Source organism: Haliotis asinina, chromosome 12 (assembly GCF_037392515.1).
Source record: "Haliotis asinina isolate JCU_RB_2024 chromosome 12, JCU_Hal_asi_v2, whole genome shotgun sequence".
Lineage (NCBI taxonomy): Eukaryota > Metazoa > Mollusca > Gastropoda > Lepetellida > Haliotidae > Haliotis > Haliotis asinina.
This window is the reverse complement of record NC_090291.1, coordinates 37,103,803-37,126,437: the sequence shown is the minus strand read 5'-3', so window position 1 is coordinate 37,126,437 and position 22,635 is coordinate 37,103,803. Positions and strand designations below refer to the sequence as shown.

General features: G+C 43.6%; 2 protein-coding genes across 4 annotated transcripts in view; one reads left to right on the top strand and one right to left on the bottom strand.

Moving 5' to 3' along the window:
- The first annotated feature begins 2,672 nt into the window (after positions 1-2,672).
- On the top strand, positions 2,673-13,971 carry LOC137258219 (uncharacterized). Its single transcript, XM_067795812.1, has 5 exons — positions 2,673-2,969; positions 4,360-4,462; positions 6,062-6,224; positions 7,253-7,402; positions 13,372-13,971. Exons 1-5 carry the CDS (start codon positions 2,769-2,771, stop codon positions 13,556-13,558), a joined length of 804 nt encoding a protein of 267 aa, XP_067651913.1. The 5' UTR covers positions 2,673-2,768; the 3' UTR covers positions 13,559-13,971.
- A 2,394-nt stretch (positions 13,972-16,365) lies between these two features.
- LOC137257780 (RNA-binding protein fusilli-like) overlaps positions 16,366-22,635 on the bottom strand; it is a 30,321-nt gene continuing 24,051 nt past the window's right edge. The window contains exons 11-13 of one of the 3 annotated variants that reach the window (XM_067795208.1): positions 22,019-22,247; positions 20,812-21,083; positions 16,366-19,886 (exon numbers count right to left, since the gene is read on the bottom strand). In XM_067795208.1, the coding sequence (XP_067651309.1) occupies positions 19,728-19,886; positions 20,812-21,083; positions 22,019-22,247 (660 nt within the window). In that variant the 3' untranslated portion in view covers positions 16,366-19,727. Of the gene's footprint in view, positions 19,887-20,460; positions 21,084-22,018; positions 22,248-22,635 lie in introns of those variants that run through there. The other 2 variants (XM_067795209.1, XM_067795207.1) reach the window with 2 other exon arrangements.

Sequence of the window (22,635 nt, the reverse complement as noted above, 5' to 3'; positions counted from 1 at the left end):
ATGAAAGGATCCCTGTTCCCTGATGACATATTTTTAGATGTATATTCCATCTCCAGTCTGTTTTGATAAAAGACGTGGACCCTTTTGCCATCTTAGCTTCGTTTGGGTAGTGACGTCACCGTCATTGTCTGTATTTCTTCATATTCACCAACACCAACAAGACACAATTTGTCTCTCTGGAAAATATGTTGATGGGAAAACCGTTTCTCAAATCTGGTTGAAAATGAAATGGAATGGGACCAGGTTATTTATCATAACAGATTGAGATCACTGATAGTCATGAAAGCATTTTCTGAAGACTGACAAAGAGTCATTCTCTTTGAGTTCCTGTGCTTCTCAGTTTGGGCACAGTTGGTCCTTTTGGCATCTGTGACTTTTATAATGTAATTTATTGTACTTACTTACATTGTAATAAAATACGTTTACTAAAGTGAGTGTTGTTACATGTTGGCCTCATGAGGATTGCTGGTTAAAAGGGCCACCTCTGTGGAATGGAGGTTAAAGCGTCCCCCGGAGAGCTGAAGGTCGCGGGTTCCATCCTCGACCACGTTATCCCAAAAGACGTTAAAGTAAGGTACTTGTTGGACCCTGTCTGGCGCTCGGCATTAATGGTTACAAGGACTGGCAGGAGAAAATATACAAAATAGGAGTCCTTTTACCTTCAGAAAGCAGGAAGTTGCTTGTACGAACTACAACTACGAACTGTAATATCAGCACTCCAGGGGAGTATGCCCCCAGATGGATCCCCTTATATCCTCGGCCTTGAACGTGGATATTGCCTCGTAATGATAATGCTGGAAAATTGCCAAATATGGCGTCGAACTAAACTCGCTCATTCATATACGTACAACTGTACACTCCTCACCTTAAACTATTTCTGTTCATATATATTACGCAGGCTTCTAAGGTCACTCTCAAGTTATAAAATTACACCGCAATACGGATGGGATAAAGGCGCAGCGTTAAACAAAAAGAAAACAACGAAAGTTTAATCCACTGCAAGTATACGTGTTGGATGTAAGTGATCTTTTTCTGTTGTATGTCGAGGATGTCTTAATACTACCGTGTACCCCATCTCCTACACGCTGTCACTATAGATGTGTGGGATGTGACAAGACTCAAACCGGATCTAACTGCCAGACACGGATGTTGCTTGAGATATGTGTCCAAAAAACATATTGCGTCACACGCATACAAGATATATATCCTTAAAGATAAAATGAAAATAAATATGAACAATTTTTCATAGTTTACGTAGGGGCGATGGGGTAGCCTACTGGCACAAGTGTTCGCTCGTCACAACGAAGATCCATCGCCCACCTGGGTGCAATGTGTGAAGGACATTTCTGGCGTAGAACTAAACCTACGCAGAACTTACTCATGATGGCAAATCTCCCATCAGGTGTTGTAGATGTTAGATATGAACCTGCACACCAACATAAGATCGGTGTTGTAGATGTTAGATATGAACCTGCACACCAACATAAGATCGGTGTTGTAGATGTTAGATATGAACCTGCACACCAACATAAGATCGGTCTGCAATTTATAGAAAGAATTTTCGTGGCTTTTGTATGCAAATGGATTAAGTATATATATTGTTTCCCACAAAATATACACAATCCTGCTGAATTGATTCAGATTTCATTAGTCGGAAATGAAATGTACGACAACCCAAAAACTAACAAGAAAAAACCCCATCAAATTATATATTTACTTTGATTGCATGAGATCATTGCCGTGATATCTTCGGCCGATAATCGGTAAATATGTAGTATTTACGTGTCTTCTAGCATATGGAAGAAGCGGGGTAATCTTGTGGATAATGCTTTCGCTCATCTCGCCGAAGACCTGGGTTCGATTCAGTACTTGGGTGCAATTTGTGGAGCCCATTTCTGGTGTCGCCCGCCGTGATACTGCTGGAATATTGCTAATATTTCATGTTTGAAAGTGCAAGAGTGAGTGAGTGAGTTTAGTTTTACGTCGCACTCAGCAATATTCCAGCTATATGGCGGCGGTCAGTAAATAATCGAGTCTGGATCAGACAATCCAGTGATCAACAACATGAGCATCGATCTGCGCAACTGCGAACAGATGACATGTGTTAACCAAGTCAAATTTTATAGCTTCGCGTTTAGACAGCTTGGGAAGTAGTCTAAGTTAACTGTGTTCTCTGTAACCCGCGAAGATCCGGGTTACAATAGAGGCTCAGTACTTCTTGTAAGAGGCGACTAACTGGACCAGATGGTCAGGCTCGCTGATTTGGTTGACACATGTCGAAGTATCCCACTAGCACATATCGATGCTCATGCTGTTGATCACAGGACCGTCTGATCTATATTTTAAATAATGTATAGACCTCAGAGAGAGAGAGAGAGAGAGACTAATGTGTATTGAGTAACCCATGCTTGTAGTAAATGGTGATCGGGTGGTCAGGCTCGCTGGCATGTCATCGTATCCCAACTGTGTAGAGCGATGCTCATGCTGTTCATCTCCGGACTGTCTGCTCCAAACACGATTATTCAAAGACCACCGCCACACATAGCTGGAATATTGCCGGGTACACCATTAAACATCAAATCAAACAACCAACCGCTGCGATATGATTACGCTATATCCAAATCCATGTAACGTGTGTGTTATCGATCTGTTCTCACCTCGAAAACAACGCGTTCGAGCAAACCACAGCAACACACCAACCCGCATAGCAATATTTCTCGGTCAGTCAGCTAGCATACCTTGGTTTGCAACAGCATAGACGCCTGGTCATGGCTTCGATGACTGTGTATCAGTGTCTTTCTTACGTCCTCGCAGTCAACGTCGTTACGACAGCATGGGTGTACGTGGGTCACGTGAAGAGGCTGAGCTTCCAGACGCTGGCAAAAGCGATGTTCCTACCGACAGTGATGACGCTGTATTTCACGGACGATTTATGGTCCTTGGCTGTTCGAATACTCGGAGTGCGCCAGGTAGGTCACGTGCTCCGCCATGTTATCTAAGTATGTCACACCCTAACATCGTGCTGTGCCGTGAACCAGATCTGAGCGGTTCACGTGATATATCATCTTAGATCATTGTGTTACTTGAAGAAAAGAGGCGACTATGCTTGTCGTTAGAGGCGACTAACGGGATCGGGTGGTCAGGCTCGCTGTTTTGGTTGATGCATGTCATCGGTTCCCAATTGCGCAGATCGATGCTCATGTAGTTGATCACTGGATTGTCTGGTCCAGACTCGATTATTTACAGACCGCCACCATATAGCTGGAATATTGCTGAGTGCGGCGTAAAACTAAACTCACTCACTCACTCACTTGAAGAAAAGACACGGTCAAAACGTGTGCAAAAAGTATTTAATAAAGAAATGTTCATGATGTACAGTAGTTTAGTGGGTGTTTTCTACGTAGGCTTTACGGATATATATAGAGGATACTAACCGGCCTTCCGTGCAATACCATTTTTATTAAACGAGTTAATGATTTGGTATCAAACGAGCGAAAGCGCTGCGCAGGAACACCCCTACCACGACCTTGCCCATTGTTCTGAAATATTACATGTTGAAGAACCAACGTATTGTCGACGGCAACGTGAACCAGCCTGAGTAAGACGGTGACGTACAGTATTGTCGTGGGTCTGTTCTGTCTTCCAGTAGTGTCACGGTCTGTTGTGGTAGCTGGTATGAAGCGATTTTTCAAATGAGAGGTCACAATGTAGCGGTCTTGCCGGTATGACGTGACACGTGAACGTCCGCAACAAGAGTGGTCAGCGACGGTGTTTGTCTGCTGTTAGCGGTCTAGCAGCCTGTAGATGGTGGACTGGTGTGTTCCATTATGCCTGGCGACTCGTAGGATGCTTCAACCTGCCTCAATATTCCCTATTGCTCTCTGACGTTAGCACTAAAACGTGGAATGCTCACTGTTGCACAGACGTTAAGCAGTATCCGTTCCTTAATTAGCATCGTAAGAGCACAAACATCATGCAAAGAATTTATTTCTAACTTCACGACCTGACCCTGCACGGACAAAATGGAGACCACTGAGTTCACGGCGTTTGTGGGAATATTTCATTTGCCGTGCAAAACAGTATTAACGGAATTAATTATACACCAGAAACCTATTTAACACTGTTGATGTACTTCACAGTAGATATTGATGGATTTCGCGTTTCATTTGGTGGTGTGTATTTATGAATATACAAGTAACTTGGTTCAATAAATAGGGATTGACACGAGCAAGTGTGGCATATGACGTTTTACTCACTCTCTCTCTCTCTCTCTCTCTCTCTCTCCCCCTCTCTCTCTCTCCAGTACTACAATATGGAATACTACTTTGTACTTTGTCGCATGCTTCTTTTTCTATCTAGCCCTTGGAAGCTGTGGCCTTCTCGGCGGTAGCAGTATACAGTGTCGCCGCCCTGGTGGGAGCCTGTGCCGTCATTGACCTCCTCTTCGGATGGGCACAACCCAGTGAGTATATGTCTTGCAAAATAAAAAAAAGCCCCATACGTTGGCATAAAGTATATGTATTAGTGAAGGAATAAATGTTGACTGGCGTCACAAAGGGCAAACACATCTCTTTCAAGGAGATCCGTTAATAATTCAATATCGACCCCCCAAAAAACTTGATTGACAAGCTCAACAGGTACTCACTTCAAGAATCAGCGGTCTGGCCATTCACATCATACAGCTTAGTCGAAACGACATCATACATAGGCAGGTAGAATCCCCACAAGTCATCAGTACATTTCGTGATCTGAATTCGTCTCCAGACGCTGTCACGCATGTCATGCAGTATTGTGTAGGAGGAGCGCCATGGCCGTGTGTGACAAATACGTCACGCTCCCAACAGGACAAGTGATATGGCTGTGAGGAGCTTGTGTAGAAATACCGTCCTATATCTATATGGCAGCATCATATCCATGAATCGCGCAGCAACCAATGCCAAAGAGGTTAAGCTCTCGGTAGGAGGCGGGTTACCCCTGTGAGGAGCTTGTTTCTATGTTTCGTTACTATATCGGTGGTGTGCATCAACCAATCCGATTGGAAGCCTTAAATAAAATAATAGCTTCAAGTTTTCAGGGTAACACTGATACTTGGGTATGCAACTAGGGGCTGCTTGCTGTTGGTATTATCCACTCCCTAAACATTTCCTCTGTCACTAGACAGATTCAGCGTACATGAATATGATTTCGGTGGTACATGTGCACTAATATAGCGCCATAATTCAATGGAAACCTAGTTGTATAGGAAATAAAACACGCACATATGCCAACACGTGTCATGAGGTCTGAGTATATTGCTAAGGTGATGACTGTGTCATACAGATTGGCTGCTTTTGTGAAAACGGAAAATAGATAACTATTAAAACAATCATTTGATGATGAAGACATATATGACACACTTCCGAATGCAAGTTGATGGACCCCAATGACAGCCTCACGGAGTCGAATTCGCAAATGGGGGGAGATATACGCTAACGGACAAGTGAAGGTGTCTTCTGCGATAAAGAGAGCATGTTTTCTTGCTGTGTGGTGGAAAGTCCAATGTCTGTATCAGTTCCATGACCTGTTGATTACATTCACACCAGCATCAGGTTCCAAACGTCGTTGGAGTAATTCTGCGGTCATCATTGACGTTGATGGAGTACTGCGTTTGATTCTGGCACTCCCCGACCCCGTGGCTAATGCTGTTGTGCTCCCTGACGATGGGTCTATCTGTCAGGTACCTCTTGAAAATTACGGCTGTGATGGCCTACATCTGTATGACCTGGGGGCGGTTAGGTAGCCTAGTTGTTAAAGTGTTCGCTCGTCATCCAGACACCCGGGTTCGATTTCTCACATGGTACAATGTGTGAAACCCATTTCTGGTGCCCTCACCGTGATGCTGCAGGAATATTGCTAAAATCGGCTTGAAACTGAGCTCGCTCACTGTATGATCCGCATGACACTGAGGTCATGTTGGGTTGTCAAATAATTGTGTAAAGGGTATTTCAGTATGTATTTAATGTATGAAGCATTTATTCTCATCAAGAAAAGTCAGCCTGACTTATCCACTCCCGTGTGGCAGATCACCAGCCTGACCTCCAAGTGGACGTTTTGAACGGCACCTTTTTCAACGGCACCTTCTTGAGCAGCTTCCTCAGGGCGGCAGGGGAAGAAGTTGGATGGCGATGCTTCTTGCTGCCGTCACTGATGTCCCACTTCACGCCAGGTGTCGCTCTGTTACTTAGGTACGTAACGCTGGAAGTTCGAAACGTTAAAGAAAAGATGTCTGACGCTGCCATTGAGGTTATTTACTGTATTCCCCGAGGGTACATCACTGTGTTCCCCTGGTCTTAACTGGTACGTTAATGCGTCCTCCGATATTACATTAATCACTTTGTTCCCCTGCTCTTGGTACGTTAATGCACCCCAGCTATCACATTAATAACTGTGTTCCCTGCTGTTGGTAAGTTAATGCACCCCTGCTATCACATTAATAACTGTGTTCCCCTGCTCTTGGTAAGTTAATGCACCTCTGCTATCACATTAATAACTGTGTTCCCCTGCTCTTGATAAGTTAATGCACCCCAGCTATTACATTAATCACTTTGTTCGCGTTCTTGGTACGTTAATGCACCCCTGCTATCACATTAATAACTGTGTTCCCCTGCTCTTGATAAGTTAATGCACCCCAGCTATTACATTAATCACTTTGTTCGCGTTCTTGGTACGTTAATGCACCCCTGCTATCACATTAATAACTGTGTTCCCCTGCTCTTGATAAGTTAATGCACCCCAGCTATTACATTAATCACTTTGTTCGCGTTCATGGTACGTTAATGCACCCCCGCTATTACATTAATCACTTTGTTCGCGTTCTTGGTATGTTAATGCCTTCTCCCCCATTGCACTAATCAGCTAATGTAGTTCACCATATTCTCTCTAATTTGCACGTCACTATGTTCCCTTACTTTTTGATTCGTCACTGTGTTTCCTACTCTTTCTCACGTCACTGTTTCCCGCTGCCAGTTGTCTCCCCTTGTTCCCCTCATGCTTTGGGGTATATCTTTTTTAATCAGCATATTTCGTGCAGGATATAACTATAGGACCGCGGTCTGTAAAATATCCGAGTCTAGTACAGACAATCCCGTGATTGACATCATGAGCGTCAACGAACGCAATATGGGTGTATACAGATTTATATACTAAGTAGTACTGTGCATATGTTTATTTGTGGAGACATGTGTGCAACATTGTGGCCTCTTCAATTTTCCAGCGGTGTAGCTTGGGGACTGTTCCACGTGCCCGTGTTGATACTAATGACGTCACGACTGTCACCCCCTAGGCCACGCATGACCGTACTCGTACAGTGTTTATCGGTCACGTTGTCGGCGTTTCCCCATGGCTGGGTGGCAATCAAGTCAGGGTAGGTGTGTTTCTGTACAACGAGTGCGGTTGTAGATAAGGATACCAGATAGATATGGCGTGAGCTGGTCTCTAGGAATGTTGTGGTTGATTTGTGACCGATATAATTGCTTGTTTGTTTGTTTGTTGTTTAAAGCCACAGTCAGCAATATTCCAGATATATGACGGCTATCTGGACAGTAGTCTGGGCCAGACAAACCAGTGATTGACATCATGAGCATCCATCCACCGGAGCTGGAAAACGATGACCTGTCAACGAACCTGACCACCCGATCCTGGTTGTCGCCTCTTAGGACAAGCATGGAATGGTGGAGACCAGTTGTAACCCAGATCTTCACGGGCGTGACTGGTATGAGGGATGATTTACATCGCATTAAAACGATATACACCCACAAGAACTTAGTTAGGCACTCTCTGACATATCTCACGATTGAATGAGTCCCGATCTAAACCCCTTGGGACATGATTGGTCGCCATGTGTAACATAGGGATCCTCCTATACAGAACCTCACCCAGTTGGAAGATACTTTACAGGAGGAATGGCACAGACTGTCCCTACAGAGGATCAGGAGGATGACAGGGTGTGTGAGGAGGAGAGTGCTGGTTGTCGTAAAGTCACGTGGAGGTTACAGTCGGAACCGACCTTGAATCGTTGAAGACACGGAAACTGACATTTTTTGTAGGTGCACATTCACCAACAAAATCAATATCATACATTCCAGGGCCACACTTGCACAGTCATGGTTTTTCAAATGAGCAACTATCATCATAAAATCAACATCATTTAGTCGTTTTTTATGAGCCAAGGATCATAAGGCTCAGAAAAACTCACATTTTTCCATTGTTGTCACTACACTACGAGAAGTTCTGTGTACGTGCTGAAAACTTGTCATTGCGAAATACGGGGCGTGCGTAAGTAAACTCTTCGCATATTTACACTTAAATTTATTTCAGTTTGTGTAAGCGATGTTTGAGAATTTTGTCCTAGCATCTTTGAACGTCCACATCTGGGTTGACAAACCAGTTCCTCATTACTGCTGTGACGACATCGTCAGAATTGAATCCCTGGGAACAGGGACATCTGTGGGAGTCATATCTGGAGAATGCAGAGCTATCAGAAGCAGTTCAAACCCACAACTGTGGATTCTAGCCATATAAAAGACAGTGTTCACTGGTGCAATGATTCATAATTTCTATGATCCGCACATCGTTATTCGTAAGTTCACAGTCTGAAAAGAGCGCCTCAGTTAGCGTTTACTGTGTGGTCTTTGGGAAGATAGTCTACCATCATTAAATCTTTCCCAGAACAGAGAGGCCACAACGTGTCTATATATTATTTTGAAATGGCGAACTAAGGTATCATCCATAGACACAAATCGCTACCAGAGACTCTCTGATTGAGCTTAAAACTAATCGTTGAGTCTTTGTGCCTGTTGCTTTTCTATCAGACTTCAAAAGCCTTGGAACTAAAACAGCTACCATTTCAATACCCAAGTTCTTTTGATAATGGAATGTACTCATTTCTGGAAAGCGTCGTCTGAAATACCAAGATGACGCTCAGTCACCCTCAGGCGGAGTGATGGAGACGGAGATCGTCTTTTAAGCTTTCAGATCCACGGTTGAACTCTGTTGACCAACTCTTCACGTTAGGAAGGACATCTGTCTCTGGCGTTGGAGCCTGTCTTTTCTCCAAGTACTTGACCACAGCACGTTCTTCGTGTTTGTCAGTTGGCCAAATGTCACAGACCCATGGGCCATGTTTATCTGGCCCACTTCCAGAGCGAAAGGAGTTGTTCAGATTAGAGTATTTAAGTATGCGCCTCTGTGACTAATGACGTGTCAACAACGCAAGATTTCACTCTCACCCCAAGTCGTTCTATAAGAGGTTCAAAATGGATCGGTCAACCTTAACAGATCATGTTCACGTATCTCTTCATGTGTATCTCGCCCAGTCTCCGTGTTTGGGATACACGATCTGAGACACAGTATCTGTTCATAGCTCACTCGGTACGCTCAGTGTTTCAGATCTCGGTGTGGGTGTGTCTATGTATACCTCAATACTTGTTGGTGTGTCTCTGTATACTTCAACCATTGCGGGTGTGTATACATCAATCCCTGTGGGTGTGTCTGTGTATACATCAATCCTTGTGGGTGTGTCTGTGTATACATCAATCCCTATGGGTGTGCCTGCTTATACATCAATCCCTGTGGGTGTGTCTGTTTATACATCAATCCCTGTGGGTGTGTCTGTATGTACATCAATCCATGTGTCTGTGTATACATCAATCCCTGTGGGTGCGTCTGTGTATACATCAATGACTGTGTCTGTGTAGACATCAATCTTTGTTGGTGTGTCTGTGTATACATCAATCCCTGTGAGTGTCTGTGTATACATCAATCCCTGTGAGTGTGTCTGTGTATACATCAGTCCCTGTGTCTATGTATACATCAGTCCCTGTTGGTGTGTCTGTGTATACATCAATCCCTGTGTCTATGTATACATCAATCCCTGTGGGTGTGTCTGTGTATACATCAATTCCTGTCGGTGTGTCTGTGTATACATCAGTCCCTATAGGTGTGTCTGTATATACATCAATCCCTATGGGTGTGTCTGTTTATACATCAATCCCTGTGGGTGTGTCTGTGTATACATCAATCCCTGTGAGTGTGTCTGTGTATACATCAATCCCTGTGAGTGTGTCTGTGTATACATCAATCCCTGTCGGTGTGATTTCACAAGGCCACTGAGAGTACCACATACTCCATACACTGGTATACGTCTGGCTCATGTCAGTGTCATCGGGTCCGCTGTTATCAGTAGCATGCTCAATGTCAATAGAGTTGTGCCCCTTACAAGACATCAGGGGTCGTTACTCTCCGTTAATGACTCAGCAAAATGAAGCGTGCAGCGGCCGTAACACATAAAACTGAAACTTATTTCAAACGCAAAGCCGTGAGAGCTGCCCCAAAGAAGGTTCACACATCATGTACATTCAAAAGGTTTGAATATTTCTCTCATGTTCTCTCATTTAAAGAATTCGCCGTAGATTTTCGTTACCGTCTCCGCACTATGATAATCGTAAGTCATTGTTAATGTATGGGACTAACGATCATCTTAGCGCCAAGACAGCTGTGGACATCTGGGACCTGAGTCATAAATACACTGGCCCGTTACTTGGAAAGGATCAGCCGGGTTAAAGTTGCTATGTTTTGCAACTAACTAAAACAATTTCTGATCGTTTACAACGAAATACATAGACAATAAACGAATGATGCCATTTATTGACTAAAATACCATGCAAACCTCGTTATTCTCTATGGATGCGCAGAACACTGGATGATAAGAAAGGTAATACCTGTGTAAGTGAGGAATTTCTGGAGAACATCTTGCTAATCTGTTGATTGATACCCTATTAGATTGACTGCCGCTAATTTCGGGGTCAGGGGTACGATGGGGCAAGCAATGCGAGTGCTTGCAATGAGGGGTTGCAGGCACGGATAAGGGAACATTATCCTTTGGCGAACTACGTTCACAGTCCAGGGGCTTCTTTCACGAGAGCAACCTTTGCTAATGTTAACCTTAATCCCCATTCTTTAACACTGCACTAAGGTAACACGGTGGAGTGCACGTACAGATGCACTGACTACTTTCAAAGCATGCTTTTAGGTTGTTGTGGAAGCTCTCATTTTAATGCAGGATGGTGTAGGTTCTAACGCAAGAGCCCGTGTCCACTCGGTCCTTACGTTTGACTTCATGGTGGGTTTGTTGACCGTGGAACAAATTCTGCAGTACACAGTGCCTTTGTGCAAGAAACTGCAGTTCGCGAAAACAGGCCTCCTTGGTGCACTTGATGAATCCTCTTACGTCAGACTTTGCGAAGTGTACGGGATGATGTGCATCTCTTTCTGGACATTCCCGATGACGCCTGTGCTCTGGCAGCTATAAGCATGACATTCAGCCACAGGGGTAATGTTCCTGCTGATGCGCCCTTTCAATATCGGAAGAGAGCACTGTTCTATCCATTCGTTGACCATCTGATCTCTGAATTGCAACAGAGACTTGCGCTCAATGAAAGTCGGTTCCGGATACACTAGGTTATTCCATTCAAATAAAAAAAAAACATGTCACGAGACCTTGGAACAGATGTGTTTGAAAGCCTTCAGCACGACATTTCCCCTGCTGATCAACTTCTGCAAGCCTCTGAGCTCAGGCGCTGGAAGGAGAGGTGACGCAATAGTGATAGTCTTTGTGGAGCACTTGAAGAAGCAGATCCGGTTCTGTATCCGCCAAACCACATTTCCTTGAAGACTCGTCTTGCCATGCCTGTTTCAAAAACAACCCCCGTGACAACATCCAATTCTATGAAGAGGATCAAAACTTGGCTTCGAAACACTATGACTGAAAACCGACTGACATCTTTGGCTTTGCTTAATATTCACCGTAACGTCAGCATTGTAAGTCATCGATGAATTTGTTGGTCAGGCTGACAGACATCCTCGATATCTCCAGGTTATACGTTCCGATAAGTCTCCACTATACTCTGGACGCATCTACGGGTCGGCCCGATAATTTTATTACCTCCCTTTGCTGGCTTCGCATTCTCACAATAGCCAATCAGCTAAGCCGTCGTTGTAACCGAGCTTGCCAGTGTCAAGGAAGGTAGCGGTCGCGAAAGTTTGTCCGCAGTGCGACTCATATTTTGGGGAAATCATACAGACATATTTTTAGGCCCGAAACTTTTTAAAAAAAGTTTAATGTGTTAGATAATTTGAAAAGCGAAAGCGAGTTGTAATTGGTTCGCTCAAGTTCCCAGCGTAGACACCTGACTGAATAAAAAGCCAGCCAAGGGAGGAGGTGGATGCATCCAGGGTATAGTACAGACTTGTCGGAACGTATACCCTGGGGATATCGAGGATGGTTGACAGACGACTAGCAGGGTATAGTACAGACTTGTCGGAACGTATACCCTGGGGATATCGAGGATGGTTGACAGACGACTAGCAGGGTATAGTACAGACTTGTCGGAACGTATACCCTGGGGATATCGAGGATGGTTGACAGACGACTAGCAGGGTATAGTACAGACTTGTCGGAACGTATACCCGGGGGATATCGAGGATGGTTGACAGACGACTAGCAGGGTATAGTACAGACTTGTCGGAACGTATACCCTGGGGATATCGAGGATGGTTGACAGACGACTAGCAGGGTATAGTACAGACTTGTCGGAACGTATACCCGGGGGATATCGAGGATGGTTGACAGACGACTAGCAGGGTATAGTACAGACTTGTCGGAACGTATACCCGGGGGATATCGAGGATGGTTGACAGACGACTAGCAGGGTATAGTACAGACTTGTCGGAACGTATACCCGGGGGATATCGAGGATGGTTGACAGACGACTAGCAGGGTATAGTACAGACTTGTCGGAACGTATACCCGGGGGATATCGAGGATGGTTGACAGACGACTAGCAGGGTATAGTACAGACTTGTCGGAACGTATACCCGGGGGATATCGAGGATGGTTGACAGACGACTAGCATTAGTTTTGCTTAGTCGGCCATTATTGTCTTTTGAGGTCACTATGTTAGTAGTTTGAACTTTCAAACTGTATTAAATGACTTTCACTGTAGAAACTTTGTATCTGTTTTGAGTTCAAAGATGATTCACACTTCAATATCATTTCAGCATCTGCACATATTGATGTTGTTTTTGAATTTCTGTTGAAAGTTATCATTAATCCTACAATTTGTCTTCACGGATGAATATTAAGATAAATCAGTATATATCATTAGTATGTGTCAGTCCAATAAATGGTCAGGAAAAACATCCAGAGCATCTTGAATTATCTACAGAAATACCCTAAAATATATTGGTTTCCTAAAAAGGTCGTGGCGCTCGGATAATCCCCGTGTTATGATCGGCGTGCCTGTGTGTGCTACAATCCCTACACTTTTGTTTCAGATACTCAGTATGGGCGAGTGGCCTGATGCATACAGTGTGGAACCAGGTGAACCCAGTCATCTTGGGCAGCATTTACACTCAAGCACCAGGTATCATTGTCGGTCACCAGTGGCTCATCAACGGCGAGGGGCTGGCGGGATGTATTGTCATACTTCCTCTCGCCATTTGGCTATCGGTAACAATGTGAAGAGCAGATACGACACCAGGATCGCAATGTGTCATCACTGTGTGCGTGAGTGTATTTAGTTTTACGCCGCTTTTAGCAATGATCAAGCCATATTACGGTGGGGAACACCAGAAATGTGTTTCACAGATTTCGGGAATCGAACCTGGGTCTTTGGCTTGACAAGTGAACGCTTTAACCACTTGGCTACCCTACGGCTTCTGTATACGAGGAAAATCGGCGTGCTAATGATTTGAGGTTTCATACCTTGGCGCCAATACCAATAATAACACTTCATAATAAGCCATACTGTTTTTGTATATGTAATGGCACATATTATTGTGTAACGTTGTGGCAAACGAGTTTATATTATATGTGCCGCGTTAAGTTCTGTTTTGAATCATGTAAACAAGACGAAAATGCATTGACATATCAAATGGCTACTGTTATTATTTTCGATGCATATACGCCATAGCCAACTATCTTAAAAAACGAATTTATGGCGTGTACTTGACAGCGAGTGAGTGAGTGGATGAGTTAGCAATATTCCAGTAACATCATGGCGAGGGACACCAGAAATGGGTTTCACTCGTTGAGCTAAGGTGTGGAATCGAACCCGGGTCTTCGGCGTGACTAACGAACGCTTTAACGACCGCCCCAAAGTAAACAATGGAAAATATTTCATATTTTCATGTTATCTTACAGGACATATGTTGCATGTGTGTCGCGTAGCATATTTGTTCTTTGACACATAACTCAACCAACATCCATATCCTGTATGTACATCCGGTGTCCTTCTTGTCAATACTCACATGACAGTGTGTGGGAGGTGGTGTACACGGTATAATTAGGACATATTGAGCATGCAACAGAAAAAAATTACTTACATACAAACATGTGTGCATGTTAGCATGTGTAGCGTTTGTTTTTATATTTCTGACACGTTTGATCTGGATTGAAACAAGACGAGTGAGTGAGTTTAGTTTTACGCCGCTTTTAGCAATATTCCACGGAGGGGACACCAGAAAATGGGCTCCACACATTGTACCCATGTGGGGAATCGAACCCGGGTCTTCGGCATGGCGAGCGAACACGTTAACCACTAGGCTACCCCACCGAACCGAAACAGAACGGGTCGCGGATTGATAACAGTGACATGACATGACGTGACATGTGTTCGTTCCCTTCATGTATGTTTGAACAATAAGTTGTCATGACGCTCATGTATGTTTGAACATTGTTCTCATAACGTCCTTTGCTGTTTAACAACATATGTTGCAGATATATATTACGTTATCCAATATGTTTGAACAAGAACAGTAAACGTGCGTTTAAACAATGTTGTGCTCATGTCCATATGTTTGAACGACATGCTGTCATGACATCCATGTTTGAACATGCTATCCTCGCGTCTATGTACCTGAACAACATTATCATGGCGCCCATTTATTTGAACACGCTATCTTTACATGCATGTATTTGAACGTTATCATGACGTTCATATGGCATATGGTTGAACATGTTATCTTCATGTGCATGAATTCAAACGGTATCATAACGCCCATATGTTTGAACATGTTATTTTTACGTGCGTGTATTTGAACCTTATCGTGGCATCCATTCATTTGAACATGTTATTTTTACGTGCATGTATTTAGACGTTATCGCGACGCCCGTATTTTGAACATGTTATCCTCGTGTACATATGCATTTGTTATCGAGGCGTTCGTGTTTTTGAACATGTCAGCCTCAAGTGCATAAGTTTGAACACGTTACCCTGTCGTCCATATGTTTGAGAGTGTGTTGTTCTGGCATCCACGTGTTCCAGCGATAGATATATGCCATGAAACCCACGTGTGCCAGAACAATATTTAATATATCGTGGCGTGCATGCATGGTGAATAACGTATTATGGATATGGTGTTAAAACAATGTGAAAAACAGGCATGTGTGTTTGAACGAGGTTCTCAGGTAGCATGCATTCGAGTATGCCCAAAGTGTTGACTACACGCGTGAAGCAAGCTTTGCCGTAACGTGTGTGAACAAAGAGTGTTATGGTTTATCTCCTATCCATTATGACTTCCGCGGCGATCAAACAGGAACGAAATAAGTATTGTTTATGTTTACAATAGAATAGCATTTACCTCTGTTGCCCGGAGGGTCATGCGGAATAATCCTTGGGCATTTCCCATGGGGAGTCGAACCCGCGCCACAAGTGACAATGGCCAATGTTTCAACTACCACTTCGCACTTCAGCTGGGCGGTTTGTGGCAAATTGTGGAATGAATGGCGACACCATCTTAGCTCATACGTTTTTCTGACTATCTGACATAATTTCCGCATTTTCCTTACCCCGGAAATCGTAGCATTTGCGTGTCATTGGCGAAGCCTGGTTTCTTACACCCTCTCTTATCATTACGCTTCACTACTGCATAGAAATCATGTCAGGTGTCAGTAATGCTGAAAATAAACTCTCTCCCCGTGCCTCTCTTCAAAGAATCATCAACATTTACAGGTTTGTTCGAACATTATCAACTCGAAAAGGAAAAGCAGAGAAAAAAGGGATTCTTGTTTATCCTTACTTCCGTTTGAGAAGTAATGTTCTGAACCTGTCGCAGACGCAACGTCTCCCTTCATAAACTGCTCAATATTTCGCACTACCCGCCATATTCGTAAACACAGAAATGAAATTCGAATTTCCACCATTTCACTTGGCCTTAACCACTTGAGTTAATCAAGCGCTGATTTGTATGGAAAGCCACGGAATTTATAGTGGCCGTTCTGAGTATGGTTGAAGACGTGCTCGGAAAATAAGCAAAGCCAATACACTGTTATATTTCATATTTTAACTAACGATCGATACGTTTATTTCACGAAATAAATTAAAAGGGCAATACTTACACGAATAGAATACATTATAACTGCCAAACGTGGCGACTTCTAAATAAATCTATGAAAATAGAAGACAAGATAAAATCTTGACATGAGTGATGGCGTACAATGGCGGCCATGTCTCCAGGACAAGTGGCCTGAGCTCCAGACAGGGCATGGAGGCATCGCTTAAAAATATTAAGATCAGATAAATATGACTAGTTTCTCTGGCACGTATCTCTCCTATCTTCTGAAAACAGCAGCACTGACCAGCCTATGCCAAACCGTCACATGATCATCACGTGATCTGGACGGGGCTGGAAGGGGTGAGTGATTAAAAAGTATGGAGACCTGTTAATGGGACGGACATAGCACAAATATAAGCAAATCAGTGGTCTGTTAGAAGTTAACGTGAGGGTTTTGCATCTCACACGTCGGCAATGTTGACACTGACATAAGTCCCGTTCACCGCAGAAAGCTGCGTGCGCATCCCACCACCACTGGATTAGGTCAAAACTGGGAGAGATATGCTGTTGTAGCAATCATCACTATAGCAACCGTTAATATCTATACATGATATTGCGACACCCATAACTTACGTTTCCATCGTTGGCTGATAGAATATATTTGTATTTAGCTTGATCAAAACGGATCATTCTGTTACATAGTTAAAGCAACGCCACGTTGTCACGAAAGAGTATCATTCAGTCGCTTTCCAGTCCCACGCATGAGCAAAGGGTTTAGGGAGACAGTTAGTAGGAGGAGGGGCTGGATAAACGGGTTTATTGGCTTCATCCCGGAAGAGGAAGTGTTGACAACGCCATTTTCGTTGACGAGTAGAGTCAGCAGTAAAGATAGTTTCGAACCATCACCATGATAAAAGCATCGGCACCACCACCAAGTGTATGAAGGGAGTTTATTCAGGAGTATCAGCTTACTAACTACACTTAGTACAATCAGATGGGCAGGTGCCCGCAAAAAATACAATCATATACGAAAATCTAGGTGACGACTCCATGACGTCAGGACTCGTGATTGCTGTCAGTGATAAAGCACAGATCTACAAAACCCAAGTAAATATACATTGCGCAGCAACCTGCACATTTCGCATGCACTGTTGACAAATGATATTGCACATTAAAATAATGTAGATCCAATAGACAAGAACGGCACCCTATGGGTGCCAACATATCCAACATCTACCTGCACGACTGTGCCATAACATTATACTTATTACTCAATAATATCGCCATTTAGTTGGTGTTTTAACACCCGCAACGACGTCAGACAGTAAAATGAGATTGCTTCAAAAATGCATCACAGTGCCCATACCCTACGAACCGTGACCCGGAACTGCTTCCTCGGCTGACGCATGGCAAGATCGCACTTCCGGTGAGACAGGCTAGACAATGGCACTTGACAATTCGCCATTACTTATTTTCTATTGTTTCCGAGTACGATACGTGTACCTATTTCAAACAGTCAAACATTGAGCAAGCTGGTATCAAATATTTGAGTTGTGCACACTAACCGAGGAAGCAAGAACTGATACAATAACCTCCAGACTTGCTCACCGCAGTCACTGTGGGCTCAAGGAATGTTTCTGGGATGGATCCAGAATGTCACGTTTCGTTGCACTGCCAATGTGGGCGTTATAATACTGAAGACATCGAGAACTCAAGTTTCAGAACGAGTGAGTTAAGTCTTACGCCGCTTTTAGCAATAACTGGCGGGGGACACCAGAAATGGGCTTCACTCATTGTACCCATCTGGGGGAATCGAACCCGGGTCTTTGGCGTGATGAGCGAACACTTTAACCACTAGGCTACCCCACCGAAACATTTTCATAATGGCCTATCTCTCAAACGTTGCTTTCGTGCGTATATTAATAAATATTAACAGGATACGAATAACATGCAAATGAAATACCGCAGCCTCTACTCATAAGGTAAAGATATAAGGACAGATCCCTTGTGTTCTCGTTCCTTTCAGCCCGTCAATAACTGAGGTGAGCCCCGGCATCTGGACCCCACCCCACGTCATCTACACCGACATTATAACTACAATCATCAGCCAGAGATATAATATTCAATCTATATGTTTGCAATATGGCAAAAAACAATAAATATGACGTAAAGGCACATTCACTCTTGTGATGAAATACATCACAAATAACTAGAAAATAATTGCAGCTCTTAAGTTTGATTTCGAGTGGAACCCTCTTGGTCTATACACGTCTATGCCGCAATGGCGAACATATTACCTAATCTTTGGTCCAAGCGGAAGTCCAGATTGAGGGAGACTCGGCCAATGTGGTTTTTATTTATCAAATGCATAGAGTTTTATTGCAAAGTCGTAACAGGAGCTCGATCCTCGAAAAATAATTTGGTTCAAATCGCAGATATTTTGGCGTTTTGTAAGTAAGGCACATTTCCAAAATAGAGCAATATTCATGGAAGTCAAGTTAATACGGTACACGTATTGAAGATGGTATACAAAATCGGACACGTAGAACATTCTGTCACCTGCAGGGCAAAATGACTAAATCGTTTCATCACGTAAACAAGCTTATGTATCCACGGTAGGGGCCAGAGAGCGGCTACTTGCAGCCAGGGTGTGGTAACGTGTAAGTGACTAGATAACCAGTTGCGCAGAGGGCTTATACAAAATAAGGCCGTCGTCAAAACGCGACGTCATCAACAGACATAACAAATAACAATGACGTCATCAAAATATGTACACAACAAATCCTATACAAGTCTCTATGTACAACACTGGAGGGGTCTGTAGAAGACCGCTCGTTAAAATATTCTAAATTAATGTATATGTATATATAATTCATCTATTCAGTAACAAGATAAAACACGTTATTTTACAAATACAACAGTAATATCGACATCGAATAAATAGTTACAATTTTCATTGTCTACAAGTCGACATGATGAGGAATGCATGGTTGACAGTGTATATAAATATGAAAAGTGGTTTTAATATTTTACAACTAGAAAAATATGTGTTAAAATTTCAACACAAAATAAATAAGATCTGGTTCAGCTTATTCTCCAACATTGCGACAGTCGACACTGTACAGAAAGCACAATAAATCTCTCAAATTACACAATAAAAGTACCCTTTTTAGTCTAGTAAACTAAAAGCTGGCGTGTTTTTCCTCCCAGGTCGGCCATATTGGCATGTGGAGGGGACGTAAAATATTACTAAAACAACGTCAAGCAGCACGATTGCCAGGCCGGGGCAGAATTCATGTCACCATTTTCAGTCATAATGCGCAGGTCTGCTGTCATGGACTCCCATCACGTGGTCGTCATGCCATGAAAAGCTCTATGAAGCGGTTGCCCAAATGGCGCCTGTTTTTCTCGATGATTGCTCTTTCGCCTTCAGCACGTGACGAGAACGTGATCAAAGCATCGCCGTTTGGCTTCCCGTCAGCGCTGTGTTGGAGTTGGACCGTCTCTGGACTCACCTGCAAACAAAACCCATAAAATTAGGTTCAAGAGCTCAACGAAAAGTTAATCTTCTTAAGTATGTTTACATTTGGTTTCTACAAATTAACGCCAGGACAATCCTTAGCATATCACAAGTTACTATTAATATTATTATCATTATCGTTTTATGTCGTATTTACTCTACTGCGGGGTTGTGCAACATGCAAAAAGATATCTTTACAAGAATAAGAACCAAAACAAAACATCAGGCAGGGAAATACGGAGCAACGAAACCAAAAGTTTGAAATAAAACCAAAACTGTGAAGCAATGTTTTGACATGTAAACATACAGGCTATAAATTTAACCTCATACCCAACACGCGCAACAAAGCTTGCCAATACAAGTCTGCGATATCCATCTTTAACAAATGAATCTCGCGAGACCTGTGGGTGACGCGAGATCACTTGATTGTCACGTGTGACACGCAGAGTTGCTGTGTGGTGTGTTCAGACCACCTCGGGTAATGAGAGGCACAGGCGCTGGGGACAGGAATACCCAGTATAGACAGAACCATTACCAACAAAAACGGAGGCAAGCGAAAGATAGGCGGACTGGGATATCACTACGACACATGGTCCCAAGCTGCAGGAACTCGGAGCACTTGCGGCCGACAACATCCCGATGTGCCGAACACAGACAATCTGGGTCTACCCGGAATCAAAAGACCCCGTCTTTTGAATAACAAGGAGAGAGCGAGCGTCCAATACCCTCGCGACCACCATCATCCAAGCAGTGACTAACATACTGCATATAACTATCAGATATACATTTAACAATAATATATCTTTAGTATGTAACGGCACGGCGAGATATGCATGACACGTTACTGCGTGTTTCAGGCTGGTCGTGAAGGGGCAGTTTGTCCGTGTTCGGCAAGAGGCAGTGTAAGAGAGTTTAAATACCTCTGGGAATCCTTGGAAGTAATTGATAATGTCCTGGACGGTTACATTATAAGGCAGGCCTCTCATTACGATGACCGAGGGGCCAGTATGGGTGAGATAAGTCTGAGGGGAGACAGGGGGGCTGGGGTACCAGTAGAGGATGGGAGGGTAGAAGGACGTCGCCGGACGCTGGGGGATGTGAGTCATCGTCGGGGGAAAGGCGGCTGGCAGTGGCTGTGGCAACTGGGCATACGGCAACGTCCCCAGTGAAGGCATGATGGTCGGTGCTGTTACTAGGAAAAAGAGACAAATGCAAAGTTTATTGTTGTGGTCATAACGTATTGAGTGCTGTACGCAAGAGATCAGCCATGGGGTTAATACTCCCTCCAGGAAGCCTGTAATCGACATGAATGAGTGAGTATGCTTTCACGCCGCTTGCAGCATGTATTAAGCAGTGAGTAAGTGAGTTAAGTTTAACGCCGCACTCAGCAATATTCCAGCTATATGGCGGCGGTCTGTAAATAATCGAGTCTGTACCAGACAATCCAGTGACCAACATGAGCATCGATCTGTGCAATTGGAAACCGATGACATGTGTCAACCAAGTCAGCGTGCCTGACCACCCGATCCCGTTAGTCGCTTCTTACGACAAGCATAGTCGCCTTTTATGGCAAGCATGGGTTGCTGAAGGCATATTCTACCCCATTTATTAAGCAAGATCGTGGACAGGTACATCACAAATGAACTTTACACATTGGAATTATGGAGGGAATGGAAACCGGGTTTTCGACGATGTTTTAACCATGATAACACATTATTAAAAATATCTAGAAGTATTAAGTTAAATTTTGACACATTTTGAAGCAGAGATAACGGTTTCAGACCATTTCCTTACATGTTTTGAATGATTACATAACAAAATGTAACTGTGTAAACAAGTGAGTTTAGTTTTACACCACACTCAGCAATATTCCGTCTATATGATGGTGGTCTGTAAATAATTAAGTCTGGGTCATATAATTCAGTGATCAAAACTATGATCAACATCAGTCTACGAAATTGGGATACCATGACGAGTCAACCAAGTTAACGAGCTTGACCACCCGATCCCGTTAGTCGCCTCTTACGACAAGCACGGGGTTGCTGAAGATCAATTCTAACCCGGATCTTCGCGGGTAAAATGTAGTTGGATAAAGACAATATTGGGTCAGGGTACTGAGACACTCACCTGGTGTTATAATCTGTCTCTGTATCATCTGTGCAGGTGCTTGGGGAATGGTGGCCATTGGCATGCCATTGGTCAGAACGAGGCTCATGTCATCGCCAGAGCACTGTATGACGTCAATCAAGCGCTTCTTGTTGGCAAACGTCATAGGTCGACGGTGTCGGTTGATAGCGGTCATGCTCGATGCTTCTTCCGAGTCCATCTGAATGAAAGCCTCTCCCGATGGCTCGCCCTAAACATAGTACACGGGAGTCAGTGTTATACATCGTGTCACTGCTGACAGCATTAATATCTTCAGCCTCACTGATACGAGGCATTAGGCCTGTTGATTAATTACTGGAGACACGTCGTACAGTATAAATCACGCGATTAACTACATACAGTGATTGCGGGTTTGACGAACCATAATGAACAATTGCCCGTTTACTTATTAAAACGACAGTATGTGTGTGAGTATGGCTTTACACTGCCTTTAGCAATATTCCAGCAATATCACAGCGGGAGAAACCAAAAATGGGCTCAACATATGGGGAGTCGAACCCAGGTTTCGGCGTAACGAGCGACCGCTTTAACCCCTCTGCTAGCCAATACCCATCCGTAACTTTGAATGTCGACTGTCC